Below are 19,035 nucleotides of genomic sequence, written 5' to 3' on the forward strand. Positions count from 1 at the left end.
GAACATAATAACTGCCCTGTTAGATCAGGCCAAGAGCCCATCTAGTCCAACATCCTGCTCTCACAGTGGCCACTCAGATGCCCATGGAAAACCTGCAAGCAGAACTTGAGTTGTTTCCAGCAACTGGTATTCAGAAGTTTTGCTACCTCTGGCTGTGGAGGTAGGACATCATGGTTAGCAGTTGCTGATAGGCCTCTTCTCCTCCATGCCTTTTCCTTTATTAAAGCCATCTGAGTGGGTGGCCATTCCTGTCTCCAGCAGGAACGCTATGTGGTAGCTCTGTTGGTTAGAGTGTGGTGCTCCTAACGCCAAGGTTGTGGGTTCAATCCCCATATGGGACAGCTGCATATTGGGGTTGGACTAGATGATCCGCAGGGTCCCTTCCAACTCTATGATTCTATGAATCTATGGAGGAGCGAGTTCCATAGTTTTAACTATGCACTGTGCCTTTGTTGTTCCTCTCCTTCAAAACGTTCAAAGTAAGTGACCTTATATGTGCCGGCTGTGGCTCCCCCTTGTCCTCCCCAAATATCAGGGAGGTGTCCAGATCCCCGCTGGCAAGTCCTCCGAATGTAGGGTTGCCATATTTCAAAAAGTAAAATTCCTGACACTTGCAAAGTTGTTGAAAACACCCAAATTGTTGAGTTTTTGGGGGCAAACCTACCCCCAAAATTGTAGGTTTTAAGCTATTTCCGCTGCTTTTTCCATCATGTTGCAATACATCTGGGTTTCCCCTGACATTTTGCCCCAGATGCCATTTTTAAACCTCAAAACCAGGACATGTCAGGAGTTTTCCTGACATATGGCAAGCCTATCAGAATGAAACCTCTGGCCTTTCTTTGTTTCAGGTATGGTGTGAATATGCGCTGCTTGGCGACCCGGGTCAACTATAAGACTTTGATCGTCATCTGCGTTCTGTTCACCCTGGTCACGGTCCTGCTGTGGAATAGATGCTCCAGCAACAGGGCAGCCCCACCCTTCCTGCGTAGCCCTAGCAGTGCCTTCCGAGCGGACGGACTGGAGAAGCGAGTGGCCGCTTCGGAGAGCAACAAGGATGTGAACGGCCCGGCCAAGCAGCAGCAGCAGCAGAGCGAAGAGGCTTCCCCACAAGAGCAGCAGAAAGCGCCCCCTGTGGTCGGGGGCTTCCACGGGAACAAGGCGCTGGGGCTGAAATACGAGGAGATCGACTGCCTGATCAACGATGAGCACACCATCAAAGGCAGGAGAGAAGGGAACGAGGTCTTTCTGCCCTTCTCCTGGGTGGAGAAGTACTTTGAGGTCTACGGGAAGGTCGCCCAGTACGATGGGTACGACAGGTTTGAGTTCTCCCACAGCTACTCCAAAGTGTACGCGCAGAGGGCGCCTTACCACCCAGATGGCGTCTTCATGTCTTTCGAGGGCTACAATGTGGAGGTCCGGGACAGAGTGAAGTGCATCAGTGGTGTCGAAGGTGGGTCTTTCGTTGCTCTTCTTCAGTGCAGGGGAGGAAGGGGAGCTTGTGACCCTATAGATACTGTTGTTAGACTGCAATTTCCATCATTCTTGATGATTGGCTCTGCTGGCTGGGGCTTATGGGAGATACTCCACAGTTACTACATAGTTACTACATATCTGTGAGTAGTAGAACTTGACTTTTCAGGACATGATTCAACTTGCCCACGGAATCCACATGATTCTGTTTGTATGCCTTCGGGTTGCTTTTCTGAAAACAAGCAAACAAAACAGATAATATCTATCTTTCCTATTACCTACAAGCATTCCTAGACGATAAAGCCTATCTTGCATTTTAGTAAACTATTTTAAATCATTTTCCAAATCTGTTGCCTTTGGGGGGAATGTCCTTTTCAATGTAGCCTGTTATCTGTCCTTCTTATTATTATGAATCTCCTTTTGCTTACATGTCTCAAGGCAATTTGCAGACATATCTTAGGGACCTGGGAAGCTGCCTTATACTGAGCCCAGACCATTGGTGCATTTAGCTCAGTATGGCCTACACTGACTGGCAGCAGCTCTCCAGGGTTTAAGGGTTCTCTTTCCGCCCTACTTGGAAATGCCATCAAGAACTGAACATGGGGTTTTCTTCAGGCAAAGCAGATGCTCCTATCGCTAAGCTAGGGTTCTTACCAGTATCATAAAATGGTATTGGAAACAGGTTTAAAAACTACACAGAATGAACACCTGATCTTAAAAAGCTTGTTGAATCAAAAGGTTTTCAATTCCTGCCCCCCCCCCCCCCCCCGGAAATTAGAGATAGGGTGTGCCTCTTAGATCTCATTAAGTGTACAGTGGTACCTCAGGTTAAGTACTTAATTCGTTCCGGAGGTCTATTCTTAACCTGAAGCACCACTTTAGCTAATGGGGCCTCCTGCTGCTGCCGCGCCGCTGGAGCACCATTTCTGTTCTCATCCTGAAGCAAAGTGCTTAACCCGAGGTACTATTTCTGGGTTAGTGGAGTCTGTAACCTGAAGCGTATGTAACCTGAGGTACCACTGTATAGCTAATAGATAGGAATTTACACTGGAAACCTCTTAGAAGCCAGCTTGGCAATTAAGTAGTATATAGTTTTTTTATTATCAATATTAATGTTTATAGCCATACATAACTAAAGAGTAACCGTTTCTAAAAAAAATATATTCCTGGCCTGGTTGCCTGCAGGAGATTTCTTATTCACCCCAGGCGACTACTTGCAAGCCTAGTCTGGTGGGATCACGTCTTCAGCGGAGAGCCTCTCCTGTCAAGTAGATTGCAAGGCAGTGAAGGAGTTCATTTTAGGTTTCCTCCTATCTCATTCCCACAATGTCATTGTGTTGTCTGGTGTCCTGTGACCTGGAGAATTTAATCATGTCATCTTTCTAAATTAACAGCTGCAAGCGAAGCTTTTATAGCAGGTGTAGGGCTGGTTCCTCTCTCCCAGATCTCGAGGCCTGCGCCTCTCGCAGAGACCCCTCTTCATTAATAAGCAAAGCATCTTTTAGCATTTGAGATATTACATAGCGCTCTTTAAATAGTTCCCCTGGCGCTTTTGCCCTTCAGGCAAACACATCCATCAAGTGACTATCACAGACACTTATCGGCATTATGAAGTGCGGATGATACGTGGAAATGCATTTTCTTTAATTTTGTTTCGGTAATCTTTCTGTCACGCTCGGTTTGAGGCATAACCGCTCTCCGAGCTAGATGCTGCTGTGTTAAGGGGAGAAGCCATTGTTAGGCCTAAGTCTGCAAGAGGGTCCAGCTGGTGGAGCTGACAGTGGGTGACACTATATCTGCCTCGAGGGGAAAGGCCTTCGTACCTCTGCGGTAGACCACCTGCTCTGCAGGTCCCAGGTTCAGTCCCTGGCAGCATCTCCAGGTGGGGCTGGGGAGAGCCTCTCACCTGAAATCCTGGAGTGCTGCTGGTCAGTGTACTACGCTGGATGAACTAGTGGCGACAGAAGGGAAAATTACTTTTAGATCAGTTGTCAGAGTCAGACTAAAAGTGCAAGCCCCACTGAGTGGAGTGGGATTGACTCCTGAGTTGGCCTGTTTCGGGTTCCAGATTAATTGGCACTTACTTGCTATTTTATCAAGCAAGCTGGGCAGGATTCTTCCCACCGGACTTTATTTTATTATTATTTTTGCATTTATATCCCACTTTTCCTCCAAGGAGCTCACAGCGCTGTACATAATTTTCTTCCTCCCCATTTTACCCTCACAACAACCCTGTGAGGTGGGTTCGGCTGAGATTGAGTGCCTGGCCAAGGTTATCCAGTGAGCTTTATGGCTGTGTGGGGATCTGATCCCTGGTCTCCCAGGTCCTATTCCAGGACTCTACTCCAGTACACACTGGCTTTCAAATAGACATTGGTTGTGGTGGGATTCAAGGCTATGCCTCCGAAGAGACTCTCAATATTAAACTTTTAAGCATCTAGGTAGCCAGGTATGAAAAAGGCTGTGTTCATGGCTCTCCTGACTGCTCCTTCCCCAACCTTATACCCTCTGGAACTACAACTCCCATCAGCCCCAGGAAAGCATGGATGCAGTCCCATCAGCCTCAGCATCATACAACTGTGTTTGCTGGGGCTGATGGGAGATGTTGTCCAGGGCATCTGAAAGGCATGCGATGCCAACAGTAGCTGGTTCCATTGGCAAATGTGTCATGGCCCTAAAAATGTTGGCGGCCCCTGGAGTGTAAAAGGTTAGTCTAGTGGTTTCCAAAGTGGGTGGTACCCTCCAGGAGGTGGTGGTGGGATTCTCTAGGGGCTGCTCAGAGACAAGGGGGTGATGGTGTGCGTGTGTGTGCGCATGCGCGCACTGGAGGTGTGATTGTCAACAAAATGTGAAAATCTGGTATCACCGGATCCAGTTCATCAGCTTTGTTGGATTAATTAAACTAAATGGTTTTAATTGGATTATGAATAAATGTGCAATTAATTGTGGGTTGTGCAGACCTCTATTCTGAGTAGTGCTTTTTATAGAGTAGGGTAGGGGGGCACAAGAGATGAGTTTCTGGAACCAGGTGGCCTGAGAAAATTGGGATCCACTTTGATAGAGGGAAAATAAATGGAGGCAGGACTAAACTGCAGGATCAACAGAATTCCACGTTTTTACTTGGTAGTCTTCAATGGGGCTTATTCCCAGGAAAGTTTGTACAGAACTGCGCAATTCTTAGGTACAGTTCTATATTCATTTGTGGATCGTGGAAACCTCTGCTCTGAATTAAGATTTTGGTAGGGTGAGGGGCACTGGGGCATAGAGCTGGACGATATATTGGTAAATTGTCTGAAACCAGTATGGCGTTCAGATCGTGATGTATTCCCAGCTCAAATTGCCTGCAGACAGCCAAAGGAGCAAGCGAACGGAGGAAGAAGCAGCTGAGATACATTCTAGAACATTGTGATAGACCAGCATACCATGGTATTTAGCTGCTGATATATCAGTGTTGAAACCAGATATCGCTGGCCCTACTGGGGATGAGTTTATGGAGCCAAGGGGGCGGTGGCCCAAAAAACATTGTGAGCCACGAGGTTAGTCTGACCCCACAGGGCTCTTCTGCTGTGCTCACATTCCTATGCTGTGTCTTCTGCCCCTGTGTCACAGGCGTGCCACTCTCGACGCAGTGGGGGCCGCAGGGCTACTTCTACCCCATCCAGATTGCCCAATATGGGCTCAGCCACTACAGCAAGAACCTGACCGAGAAGCCTCCTCACGTGGAGGTGTATGAGATGGCTGAGGAGAAGGACCAAAACAGCCACACTGCAGACTGGACGGTACCCAAAGGCAGCTCTGTCACGACGGTGCTGGACAAGTCCAGGTTCACAAATGTCAAGCAATTTGTTGTCCCAGGTGGGTCAGTTCAAAGGGAGACGGTAGGTCTGGCCGGATCCTGCAGGGCGTTTCTCACATTCCCATGACATAGGGTGTGGCTTTATATACACACATTCACTTCTCCTTTATTCCATTTCTTTTCATGCTGAAAGGTGTGTGTGTGGGGGGGGGAAACATTCCCCCCACCCGCCCAGAAAATTATTGATTATATGCAACATTTCTTCTCTTTCCCCCACACCCAGAAAATTAATGATTATATGCAACATTTCTTCTCTTTCTCTCCCTCCCCCCCCCCCCGGTTTGCTTTGTATGAAGACAGCCTCATTAATTGGGGCATAATGTATTTCCCCCAACTAATCAATAGCCATTAGAATTAATGAGTCCATTACTTTAAAAGGCAACGAAGTAATTTTAGTCAGCGCCTTAGGCTGGGGTCTCTAAGGCGAAAGCAGTAAAAGTCTCCCTTCCCTTTGTAGTCAGTGGAGCATCCAGGATGGCTGGATCTCTAAGGTGTGCTCCTCTCCCACTTCATCAGCCGCGGAGTAATCCTTGGGATCCTCAAAGGCCAGTGTGGGAGCAGGATGCTGGACTTGGCGGGGGGGGCTTTGATCCAGCCCAGCAACCGAGCTGGACTCGATGGGCCACTGGCTCTTCTTATGTTCTTATTTGCCAGAAACATCTAACTGGCCGTTGTGGGGAACAGGACCTTGAACTGGATAGATCTGGCTTGCTCCAGGGTACCCATACTTGCATTTGTAACTAATTAATAATGAACAGAATCAAAGTTGAAATGCTAATTTCATGCTATTGATTTGAATGTCCTTGGCAGTGCATGAGAACAGGCGTTGTGGCTGGCAAGCTGCTTTCTTGATGCCTATCTGTCAATACTCAGGGCAAAAGAAAGATCCGCCCCGTGTTGTAGTTTTGCTCCGTAACCAACCCCTTACCCTTTTTATTCCCCGTCAGAAAACTCCGAGGGCGCCTCTCTGCAGCTGGGGAACATGAGGGACTTCATTATTTCCTTCGACCTCAAGTTCATAACCAACGGGAGCATCTCGGTGGTCCTGGAGACCACAGAGAAGAACCAGCTGTTCCGCGTGCACTATGTCTCCAATACCCAGTTGATAGCTTTCAAGGATAGAGACATTTACTATGGCATCGGGCCCAGGACTAGCTGGAGCACAGTCACCCGAGACCTTGTGACCGACCTGAGAAAGGGGGTCGGCCTCTCCAACACGAAGGCCGTCAAGCAGACTAAGATCATGCCCAAGAGGGTGGTCCGCTTGGTGGTGAAAGGACACGGCTTCATCGACAACGTCACCATCTCAGCCACGGCCCACATGGCGGCCTTTTTTGCCGCTAGCGACTGGCTGGTGAGGAACCAGGATGAGAAGGGTGGTTGGCCGATCATGGTGACCCGGAAGCTGGGGGAAGGCTTCAAGTCCCTGGACCCCGGGTGGTACTCTGCCATGGCGCAGGGCCAGGCCATTTCCACCTTGGTTCGGGCCTACCTCTTGACGAAAGACCACACGTTCCTCAGTGCGGCTCTGCGGGCCACGGCGCCTTACAAGCTCTCCTCAGAGCAGCGTGGCGTGAAGGCCGTCTTCATGAACAAGCACGACTGGTACGAGGAGTACCCCACGTCGCCTAGCTCCTTTGTCCTGAACGGGTTCATGTATTCCCTCATTGGGCTGTATGACTTGAAGGAGACAGCGGGAGAGAAGCTGGGGAAGGAGGCCAAGCTCCTGTACGAGCGGGGCATGGAGTCCCTCAAGGCCATGCTCCCTCTCTACGACACGGGCTCAGGGACCATCTATGACCTCCGCCATTTCATGCTGGGGACAGCCCCGAACTTGGCCCGGTGGGACTATCACACCACCCACATCAACCAGCTCCAGCTCCTCAGCACCATCGACGAGACGCCCCTGTTCAAAGAGTTCGTCAAGAGGTGGAAGAGCTACCTGCGAGGAGGCAGGGCGAAGCACAATTGAGCCCAGCTCACAACCAAAATGGAGTTTCCCCCTGTCTGCGGTGCTTGGCAGCCGCCATCTTTGAAGCAGGGTGATGGTGGTGCCCAAACCCTCTGTGTGTGTGTGTGTGTGTGTGTGTGTGTGCGTACTTGTGTTTTGTTTTTTTGAACAGACTCTATTTTCAAAGAAGTGATCCTTAAAACTCATCTTTTTTAAACGATTGCATTCCAGCGGATGAATCCTTTATAGAGGGGAGAGGTAAAATTACAAAGCAGGCATCTGATCAAAGGACAAAGTTTAGCAAAATTGTTTACGTTTCCACAGCGGTCCATTATGGTACTTGTGCATAATATGAAATGTTTTCTGGGGGGTGGCGGGAAATCACAAAAGCTATAATGGTTTTTATAGCCCAGTATTGGTCAGAAAAAAAGTAGAATATGGCCTCTCTCTTTTTTTCTTTTTCTTTTTTTTTAAATGGATGGGTGCAGAAATGGGATTTTCACTTGGGGGTGGAGTGGAAAACAGTGTGACATGCCAGAAATCTCTCTTAACTCTTATCCCAGAGAGTGGGTGACGTCATTATTTCATTCTACATATATTTCCCTTTGGTGGGAAATTTCAGAGCAGTTTGTGTTGAAATTCTGTATATTGCGAAATACTTCAAATGTCCAGTTTCTTTAAAGATGTACAAATGGGATTAAAAAAAACAACAACACCACACTATTAGTGGTGAGGATTCACTGGGAATTTCTGTGAAAACTCTGTGGCTACTGGGGAGAGCTGGTACAGGGGATGTCTGTGCCTCAGTGCCACTCCCATTTCCTTGCACAGGGACCTCCCAGTGGGCAAGTTTGAATGTGTGTTTTTCTTACTCTGTTCCATAAGCATCCGACCATTACAAGCAGGACCAGCTGTCAGCACAAAAACGTGGTCACCTTCTCTCAAACTGGTTCTGCTGTCACCTTTTCAAGCTTGGCCAATCCCTTTCCTTGCTTCCAGATGAGCTGAGACCTCTTCTGGTGAGAGCGGGAGGCTCTTTCCCTCCTGATCATTTACAGCAGGTGTGGGGGACCTTTGAACCTCTGGGTGCTGCTGAACTACAACTCCCATCAGCCGTAGCAAGCATGGCCAGCGGCTCAGGGACAACGGAAGCTGTCGTTCAGCAACATCTGGATGGCCGAAGGTTCCCCACATCTGGTTTTTACAGGGTTTCTTTTCCATGTAAGCCATTCTGTCCCTTGGGGGGGGGGTTCAGGCCCTGTCCTTCTGGTGTTTGGGGTGCCACCCCCCACCATCCCCAAGCACTGGTTGTGCTGGCTGGAAGTTGTCCCCCAAAACATCTGGAGGGCACCAAGCTGAAGAAAACTAGTCTAGGGTACTGTTGAAACCAGGTACAGTTCATGTGGGTGAGGGGGCTGGAAATAATCTTTTTTAAGTGGCATTATGTTTGAACACTGTGGAAGTTTTTCTGCAGCAACTTGCTCTTGAAACTGCTACTGGTGGTGGGAGGGGAGGTTGTTTTTTTTTAATGGTTTATTTTGTTTTGGGGAAGTGAAATGAGTATGTATTTATATTTGTCTGTCTGTAAGTCATTCCACTTCTGCCGGCACCATGGTCAACAGCACTTGATTCGAAAAATTCATTTTTTTTTCATTGGGATCACAGATATTCATTTGGCATTTTTTCACCATTGTAAAAACTGGCCAGGGGCACAGTCTGCTGGGAAGCTGCACTTGAGAGAGATGGGGATAGATGCCTTTTTCTCCATGGACCAGCCCTCTCTTTCCAATACTACTGTATCTTCCAGGCTTGTTCAGTGGAGCTTCCATTAAGGTGAGCTCTTGGAGGCTCAGGAAGAGCGCTAATGAGGTGGTGGCTCGATTCTGGCTTGGAAATCCCCTTCCCAGGCTTAGAAACTATGTCTCTCGCAAATGTCTTGTGCTGTGTCGTATACCCTGCCTTTGGCAAACCACAGTCCCGGTTTCCAGTTGCTGAGAAGTTGGTAGTTGGAGAAATCCAAGCAGGGGACCCTGCAGATTAGGGAGGTCTAATCCAGACCAGAGGTAGCCATTATTGAACTCCAGTTCCCATCAGCCCCAGCCAGCATGGCCCAATGGCCAGTGATGATGGGAGTCAGAGTCCCAACAACACTCAGAGGGCACCACGTTGGCTACACCTGAATCCAGAGGGGCCATGACTTACCAACCCTGCTGTGGCTTTTCATTTCAGTAGGCACAATTGCTGCTGGTAGATGCTTTGGCAGGCTGCCTGAACTTGCCCAGAATCCCGTGTCATTGGCAGCTTGCCCCTCTGTTCCTAATGCCGCGCTTAGATATTCAAATCCCACACTTGTGCATTTCAAGGAAACCAGGCGTTTCAGCTTGGTCATTTTTCTTTGCTCGCCTTGCAGTGTATACAGAAGCACGGAAGCCTGCACTATCATTTTACTGGGGAAAGGTGTGGGCCGTGGTACTCTCAGATGTTCTGGGCTATAACTCCCCCCCCCCAAAAAAAAAAAAAAAATCTGCATGGCACCAGGTTGGTGAAGCTTGCTCTGAGGCACGCTGGTCTGTTGGTACATTAGAAGAACATTTGAATTCCTAGGTGCTGGCAACACAGTTTTAAGAGCCAGGGCTCCTACATAGGTCGTCCTCCACTTCCACTGATCTTGGTAAAAAGCAGTTTTGAGGGCCCCCGGGTTCTTCCAGAGCAAAAGTTTGGGTACAGCTGTTTCTGACTGTATGTGTTTCTGAGGGGGAGTGGGACTGGAGCATATGCAAACCACCAAGAGAAAAATAGGGGCATCTGAGGAGTCAGGAGTTAAGTGGGGAGGGAGTAAATTCAAGTCCCAGAAGAGAGAAGCCTTAGAATTCCAGTTCTCTTTGAGAGCCTTGCTTTCTGTGCTGATAGCCAGCATATTGAACTGTACTCCCAAGCCAGTCGCCTCCAGATGTTTTGGACTACAGACAGCCTCAGCATCCTATGACTGTGCTGGCCGGTGCTGATGGGAGTTGTAGTCCCTAACCTCTGGAGAGCACCAAGTTGTGGAAGGGCTGGTCTGTGTTGCGATGATACCAAAGTAGGTCGATTCCGAGACCTCCTTCCTCTCTAGCAATTGCTTCTGGATGTGAGAGTGCAACTCAAACCGTGGCCAGCCAGATTTGGAGCAGCCAGCGCAGACATCTTCGGGGTACTGTTTGGGTGGAGCGTTAGTGCCTTGACCATGCGGCCATAACTTCCTCTTGCAATAGGAAATGAGTATACGTTGTGGCTGGTTGATGGTTCTGTGCTTACGACTCACTGTGGCACTCCCAGGGCTTCCAGATTTGTGTAGGCTTGTCGTATTCGTTGGCCCAAGATTGGCAACTGGAGCAAGCTGGTATTTGGGAAATGAGTGCTGTTCTAGTCGGCACTCAAATTGGCAACCAGCTGCTCTCCATATGACCGACTTCCCCATGGCGGACCCTTTCACTAGCTGCTCATGGTGGGTGTGATAGAGGTCAGGGAAGCAGAATCTCAGGTAGGCTGTGTTTAGTGGGAATTGGCTTCTGAGAAATAGGCATCTTGATTATTTTAGTACATTGTCTTTGGCCCAATATGGACAAAGTAGGTTGTATCCAACTATGTCATACTCAAGAGTAGACCTGTTAAAATCCGTGAACTTAAGTGAATCATGCCTGCTGCTTTCAGTGGGTCTCCTCTTGTCGCTCAGTTGGATACAACCCAATCCTCCTGCGCGTTTAAGCATGGCCAGGTGTACCTCTCCCCAACCCCTCAAAGTGCAGAGTGGTCCTCATTTCTGTTTTCAGAGCCATGAGCCGCTCGGCTTCTGAACATACAAAGATTTATTTCAAACCAGCGTTTGGAGCTGATCAGCAAACTCATTCAAGATTATGTGCTAGTTTGGTGCCGACCCAACACACTGCACCATGGTTAGCTCCCAAAAGGGAAAAGTGTGCATGCATCAGGGTGGGAAGCTCACAGGAGAGCAGGGAAGGGGATTACAAGAGGCCCAGCAGACTCCCAGTTTCCTTCCTTTGCAGGTGCCACATCTGCATTGGGCCCCTGGGCTATTTCCCCCCTCATTTGTATACATGGGGTGTGAGGGGTGGATGTCCAAGTTGCTGTGTCTGAAGGCCAGCTATGAGCAATGAGGGAATTCCAAGGATGCAAAACCGAAGTTTAGTATTGAAAGTTCTCTATTTTTTTTTAAAAAAAAAGCTAGGGGACAAGAGATGTCATGAACATGGAGGCTAATGTGTTGCCGTTCACAGAGCGAAGCCGATGCCTTTTGTTCCCGAGTAGACGCGACCCTTTTTTCTCCTTTTGCATTATTGTGCGACACACAAGCACAACTGGTGTCGAGTTTTTATTTCCGTCCTTTAGAGGCTTCCACTGAAAATTTGCTGCGTTTCGTCCACCTTGTAATTGTATTTCTGACCCCCCCTTTTCTTTTTCTTTTCTTTTCTTCCCTTTTTACATGCGGGGTTTGAACCATGGGTTTAAATATGCAATAAATTGTTTACAGGATGCCCTTTGGAGGGCGACAAGTCCTTTGTAAAGCTGTACAGACTTTGTGGGTTAAGCACAATGTGCACAGGTTAGTTTTATATGGGGCAAGACATGATTTTTTGCAGTGGGAATGGTCCTATTATGTTTATATATACATATACATATATATATATATATTAAAAAGTAAACTGATCAGCTTTGTGCTTCATGTAAAGCTGCTTTATAAAATTGTAAAATAAAGAGTTTTTAATCTTACGCTGTCACTTGGTGTTCATTCGTTGTGTCAAGAGAGGCAAAAGCCCCAGACTGAATAGAGTCTTTTTTTTTTTGGCCATCATTCTTTTTATTAGTTAATTCCATAAAAGAAATTTAACACTAACACACATATATAAAAGAAAAAAGATACACAAAAAAGGAAAAAAGTAAAAGAAGAGATACACAAAAAAGAAAAGATAAAAGATACACAAAATTGTAACTTTCACATCGACATTATTACATAGCCATCCCTTTCGGGACTTCCTTCAGCTTATCCATATTTTGCAGCATAAAATGGCTTTTGCTGGACTCAAGAGAATGTCTTGTGTAGACACAGAAACTGATTCTAACGCACTGGGTCTTGGTTCTTTGTAGCAGTCTGAGGTTGCAGGGATTCTAATATGTGTTGTTATGTCTGCAGCAGGGTCTCCTGTCTCCAGTGTCCCATGAAAGGGGAGCTTTTTAGCCCCTGAGAAGTCTTCTCGCCCTTGGTTGCCAATCACAGTCAAAGGAGGTAAGGCTGAGGATCAACTCCTAGGGTCACCCTGGAGAAAGCACATGGGAAGATCACCAATGAGTTGTTGTGCATGCTCCAAAGCTAAGCCTTTAGGAACACTGAAAACAAGGTGCTTCCGAATCAAGAGAATGGCGTGCAAGCTCTATTATTATGTTCAGAGGAACTTCAGAGAAAACACATCAAGTCATTCCAAAGCAAGATATTTGAGCACGCCCAATCAGTTACCCATGTATGTGCAGAGCAAATCATTGATCTAACTGAAAGGCAGCACAGGCAGATCTGCGTTGATCAATGCAGTGCAACCCTAATTATTATTATTGTATAATTAAAAGATTATACAGTAATCTTAAAAGGTCATATAATCTCATAAAGGGGGCATGGCAGTGAGGGTGTGCGGCTGACTTGTGAAGGGACCCTGCATTTCTGAACTCGCCACTAGGCTACTGGCCATGGGATCGTATTTGAGGTAGCATTGTGGATTGGCTTGGATGCTGGACTATGACCAGAAACATGCATTTGGCCCTGAAACTCACTTAGTGGCCTTAGGCCAGTCACTATCCTTATCTAGCTTAGCCTAGCTGAGCTAGGAGCAGCCAAAGTGGTGTCAGGGTACTTGGGGCTACAATTCCCATCAGCCTCAGCCAGCACGGCCAATGGTCAGGGATCATGGGACTTGTAGCCCGCAACATCTGGCAGATCCAATAATGTTGGCTACTTCTGTTCCACGGGGTGGTTTCGAAGATAAAATGGGGGCAGAGAGCCATTGCGTGCTGGTTGCCCTGAACTCTTTGGAGGCAGGGTGCAGATAAAAATTTAAACCCTAAATATTTAGGAGTTCTTTGCTCTCTGCACAACGGAGCTGTCAAAGTGAGCATTGTACTTTTGAGGGGCCGCCATTCCGCTTTGTCTGAAACCCGCCTCCACGACGAGAACACAAATGTCTCTGCCTCTCTGGGTGACAATATTGATTTTCATCACTCTTGGCAATTTGTTAAGAAGGTCTGCATGGAAAATTGAAGGGAATTTAAATATGTTGTCTTGGTGATGAATCTGAATGTTTGCTGCTCAATTTGTGGTGAAAGGAGATACATTTGCCATCTGCTGGGAATGATTGATGGCTTCCATGACTAGCTTTGGTGCTGTCAGCATGTTAAGCAGCTTGCCTCTTTAATGAATTGCTGCCCCAACTGGAAAAATGGGAGGACTTCTTTAACAGAGAGAGAGAGAGAGAGAGAGAGAGAGAGAGAGAGAGAAGAAGAAGAAAAAAATAGTCCTCGTTCTTAGGATTTGGGCACGGCTAGTTTTATGCAAACGTTTTCAACACATCTGCCCAAGCTTTTCCATATCTCATTCAGATGTACCCTAAAAATGCAGTAACCACCCAGGTCTCCCACTAGGGTGGGAAATTTGCAATGTAGAGTGAAGTGCTGGCGAATCATGGAGTCAGAATTGTAGAGCTGGAAAGGGACCCTGAGGAACTGGAGATTTTCTGTGAGGTTGATAGGAGGGGGTCATCTAACAGCTCAGCCTGGAGATCATGAGACACTTAATTTCAGACTCATGGGTTCGAGCCCCAAGTTGGGCAAAAAGATTCATGCATCGTAGGGGGTTGGACTAGATGACCCTCATGGTCCCTTCCAACTCTGCCATTCTAGGAATTCCCATCACTCTTGAGAAACTACAGGAGGATTGGGATACATGAGCCTTAGGGTGTCTTCCAACTCAATTCTATGATTCTATAGTTCCCAGGGATTTTTTTTGGGGGGGGGGTAGACCTGAGCGTTAAATCACCCTTCACTTTTGCACACCTGGCTTGCAATGTTGGTGACAGAGGCCAGCAAAAGGAATACAGTGGTACCTCGGGTTAAGTACTTAATTCGTTCCGGAGGTCCGTTCTTAACCTGAAACTGTTCTTAACCTGAAGCACCACTTTAGCTAATGGGGCCTCCTGCTGCTGTTCTTATTCTGAAGCAAAGTTCTTAACCCGAGGTAATATTTCTGGGTTAGCGGAGTCTGTAACCTGAAGTGTATGTAACCCAAGGTACCACTGTATTGGAAGCTTCCCTTATACTGAATCAGAACTTCATTCCATATAGTTCAGTAGTTTCTACACTGGCTGGCAGCAGCTCTCCAGGGATTTGCACAGGAGGCTCTCCCAGCCCTACCTGGAGATGGGGATTGAACCTGAGCCTTCTGCACTCAAGGCAGTGAGCTGTGGCCCTTCCCTAATGGCTCTACCTTGATGTCAGTGTCGGAGGCAGTATGCCTTGGAGTGCAAGCACTGGGAACCGCAAGAGGGGAGAGATGTTGCACTGTGAGCATCTCGTTGGCCACTGTGGGGGAAAGAGGGTGGGCTAGATGGGCCCCTTTGGAACTGATCCAGCAGCCAGGCTCTCCAGTTCTTACCGGGGAGGACAGCAAGCCCCTCCAAGGAACAGCCAGATGGTGTTCATCAATTGCTTCTGCTCAGGTCATCCTCTTGGCCAGTCTTCCCCAAACTGGTGTCTTCCAGGTCTTGTTGGACTACAGCTCCCATCAGCTCTGCATGGTGCCATGGCTGGTGGGAGCATGGCCTGGCCTACTGGAGTCTGCCACGCTGGCTACCCTTGCAATGCATCGCCCCCTTTTCTTTTTCCCAGCATAACATTATTCTGCCCTCGGTGGCAGGACCAGGGGCTGCAAGCGTTTAGCATCCTTGCCAAGCTTCCTTCACCTTTGATGCTGCCTGCTTTGGTCTCCTCTCCCTGGCAGAGTTGTGCTGGTGATATGCCAGCGTAGAGTCGTTCTCCACCCCACCCCCTCAAAAATGGCACCTCTTCAAGACTCGTTGGCACCAGATATGACTTTGCCAGCTGGGATCCTGCAGCTCCCCAGCTGGGTGAAATGCAGCACAGGGTTTTTTCTTTATTGGTTGCTCAAAATTTATATCCCGCCTGAACCGTGAATAGGACTACAGAACCACCAGGTTCTGTTTGCTTCCAGCTCAGGGAGCTGAGCTGGTTTATTTATTTATTTAGCGTATTTTAGGTTTGCCACATCTTGAACGGAGGACATCAGTGGGTTTCTTTTTTTTTGGGGGGGGGAGGAGAAGGGATTGACATAACTGGCAATTTTCCAGGCCGTTTGAAGTTTACAAAACCAGTTTGGGAAGCGACTCCTTCTCTCCCCTCACCCACCCCAATTCTCTCATCTGCCTTGGATTAAAACAGCTGCGCAGGCAGACTGAAGCCAAATGTATTAAATGGATCTTTCAATAATATTTTTAATACATCACCATCAATGTGTGCAAGCAAAAGAGTTGGGTTTGGGTTGCATTTCTGGAATTGTAGAGTTAGAAGGGACCCCAGTGGCCATCTATTCCAACCCCCCATCATACAGGAATCACAACGAAACAATCCCTGACAGATGGCCTGTTGAAATTTAGATCCAAAATTGGTCGTGTTTAGCAACTTCAGTGGGTCTGTTCTGAATAGGACTGGCATTGAATAAGCACTCTTTCTTGTTTAGTCGTTTAGTCGTGTCCGACTCTTCGTGACCCCATGGACCAGAGCACGCCAGGCACTCCTGTCTTCCACTGCCTCCCGCAGTTTCGTCAGACTCATGTTTGTAGCTTCGAGAACACTGTCCAACCATCTCGTCCTCTGTCATTCCCTTCTCCTTGTGCCTTCAATCTTTCCCAACATCAGGGTCTTTTCCAGGGAGTCTTCTCTTCTCATGAGGTGGCCAAAGTATTGGAGCCTCAGCTTCAGGATCTGTCCTTCCTGTGAGCAATCAGGGCTGATTTCCTTAAGAATGGGTAGGTTTGATCTTCTTGCAGTCCATGGGACTTAGGAGCTTGAAATCTAAAGCTTGACAGCAAAGAGAAGCCAAGCCATCGCAGCCGCCTGTGGGAGGGAGTTCCACAGTTTAACTATGTGAAGAAAGACTTTCTTTTCTCTGTCCTGAATCTTCCAAGTGTTCAGCTTCCATTAAAGGTAAAGGTAAAGGTACCCCTGCCCGTACGGGCCAGTCTTGACAGACTCTGGGGTTGTGCGCCCATCTCACTTAAGAGGCCAGGGGCCAGCGCTGTCCGGAGACACTTCCGGGTCACGTGGCCAGCGTGACATCGCTGCTCTGGCCAGAGCCAGAGCCGTACACGGAAACGCCGTTTACCTTCCCGCTGGTAAGCGGTCCCTATTTATCTACTTGCACCCGGAGGTGCTTTCGAACTGCTAGGTTGGCAGGCGCTGGGACCGAGCAGCGGGAGCGCACCCCGCCGCAGGGATTCGAACCGCCGACCTTTCGATCGGCAAGCCCTAGGCGCTGAGGCTTTAACCCACAGCGCCACCTGCGTCCATTGCGTCAGCTTCCATTGGCTGTCCACAACTTCTAGGAGAGAGGGAGAAAAACCTTTCACTTTCTCCATGCCACGTATAGTTTTACTCTTGTGTCGCCTCTCACTCGCCTTTGCTCTAAACTAAAAAGTCTTGAATGCTGCAACTTTCTGCCTTTGAGGACCGGGGGGCACTGTGCACACAGATTGTTGTTCTAAGTTAAGCACCTGTCTTCAAAACATAAGTGATGCACTTTCAGCTTATGCTTGGGGGCTTAACAGAGACAAACTGCCCAAACAGACAGTCTGGCCCTAAATGTCGGGAGCTGGTCGTGTTCCATGCCCTTTCCCTGCAGATGCCACAGGGCAGAACTCTCTGAGCTGGCAGACCTGGAAGCCACCCAAGGAAAACTGGAGCGTGGGGATATCATTGCTGCCTAACCATTCAAGTCAGGAATGGGTGTGGTCAGCACGCTTTTAAAAAAAAAAGTTGTGGTTATTGAGTTTTCAAAAAACAACATGCAAACAAGACAAACAGTTACAAGACAACTTAGCTGGGATTCCTTCATTGCCGGGGGTTGGACTGGATGAGGCTTTGGGTCCCATTTCAATGATGTTATGACCTGATGCAGCGTATTACTGCAGTTGGGATAAAACAAGCAGAAGCTGCAACACACTCTTGCAGGCATCATAATAGAATAGATTCAGGGCAGGGGCATCAGGGCATCGGTAAGGTTGCCTCGCCATGCAGAGGCATGTGTCAGGGGCCATGCAGCACCCAATTTATATACAGTGGTACCTCAGGTTACAGACACTTCAGGCTACAGACTCCGCTAACCCAAAAATTATACCTTGGGTTAAGAACTTTACCTCAGGATGAGAACAGAAATCGCGCAGCGGCAGCGGGAGGCCCCATTAGCTAAAGTGGTGCTTCAGGTTAAGAACAGTTTCAGGTTAAGAATGGATCTCCAGAACGAATTAAGTTCTTAACCCGAGGTACCACTGTATATATAATTCATGTAAATGGAGGCCATACAATACCAAAATGGTCTCATTTGGTAACCCCTCTTAGAACCCCAGGAGAAATGTTCAGATAAGGCAATGTCCCAAATTGTGGTCAGCACATCTTGAACTAGCCCATGCCAGAACCCCCAGCCAATCTGGGTACGCAGTCAGCAGCAAAAATGGCCCCCGCAGGCCAACCAACTTTGGCAAAGACCAAGAGGGAGAGTTGTTCTCAACCCCTCTGGCTCTGATGTAGAAACCAGCTCCTATTTCAGTAGTTGAGGCAAATGAAAGGATCTATTTTTAAAAGGCCCCTGAATTATTTTATTTTATTTTTTGGGGGGTGGGGAGCCTCAGAGGTTTTTGACTCCTATCCTCGGCATGCCCAGTCTTTTAGGCTCAGTGCCCCCACCCTCCCCAGCCGAAAATTAAAATCCAGGCTCCTGACTGGGTGGGGACACAGTGCATTTGACAAATCTTCACCCTCCCATAGTTCTGTACTCCCATCTTTGACACCTCCTTTCCCACCAAACCTGTCCTCAGCTTTTTATCTCTGGCAAACTCTGAGCATGACAAAGAGTTTGTTGGCAAACGGCAATTGGGGGTATTTATAGGCCCTTGTTGGTTGCTTGTCTCACTTTTTTGTTTTGTTTTGAGGAATGTTAAGAGCCAAACCAATCTGGGGGCTTCGCTGCCCACAAGGAGGAGGATTCATGCAACACGTTGGCGATTAATATACACAGAACAATAATTATGCATACTTTATCAACCTTCCGAGAAAAATACGAAACATTAAACAAAGCCACAAAGTCTTGCGAACCAGACATTATGAGTTTATTTTAGGCTGGGTAGTTCGCAAGTCTTTGTGGCTTTGTTTAATTGTTTTGTATTTTTCTCGGAAGGTTGATAAAGTATGTATAATTATTGTTCTGTGTATATTAATCGCCAACGTGTTGCATGAGTCACACTACTATCAGCAGCACAGGTTGCATTTTTCTAGCACAAGGAGGAGGAGGGCTGTCTCATTTTCACCAAATTCAGGGGAACCTTCTTGCTGGAAGATTCCAGACGCAGAGAAAGGAAAGTGCTTCTTTACACAGCAGATAGTTGAACTGTGGAACTCCCTCCCACAGAAGGCAGTGATGACCACCAACCTG

The 19,035-nt window shown here is 47.8% G+C and overlaps 1 protein-coding gene across 4 annotated transcripts in view; it reads left to right on the forward strand.

The window, feature by feature from the left end:
* Positions 1-12,044, forward strand: part of GLCE (glucuronic acid epimerase) — a 60,216-nt gene extending 48,172 nt beyond the window's left edge. For all 4 annotated transcript variants that reach the window (XM_079953021.1, XM_079953020.1, XM_079953023.1 and 1 more), the window contains 3 exons: positions 849-1,450; positions 5,080-5,325; positions 6,274-12,044. In XM_079953021.1, coding sequence (XP_079809147.1) covers positions 862-1,450; positions 5,080-5,325; positions 6,274-7,298 — 1,860 coding nt within the window. In that variant the 5' untranslated portion in view covers positions 849-861 and the 3' untranslated portion in view covers positions 7,299-12,044. The remainder of the gene's footprint in view (positions 1-848; positions 1,451-5,079; positions 5,326-6,273) is intronic.
* Positions 12,045-19,035: the final 6,991 nt, after the last annotated feature.

The sequence above is a fragment of the Podarcis cretensis genome (assembly GCF_951804945.1).
Source record: "Podarcis cretensis genome assembly, chromosome: 14".
Lineage (NCBI taxonomy): Eukaryota > Metazoa > Chordata > Lepidosauria > Squamata > Lacertidae > Podarcis > Podarcis cretensis.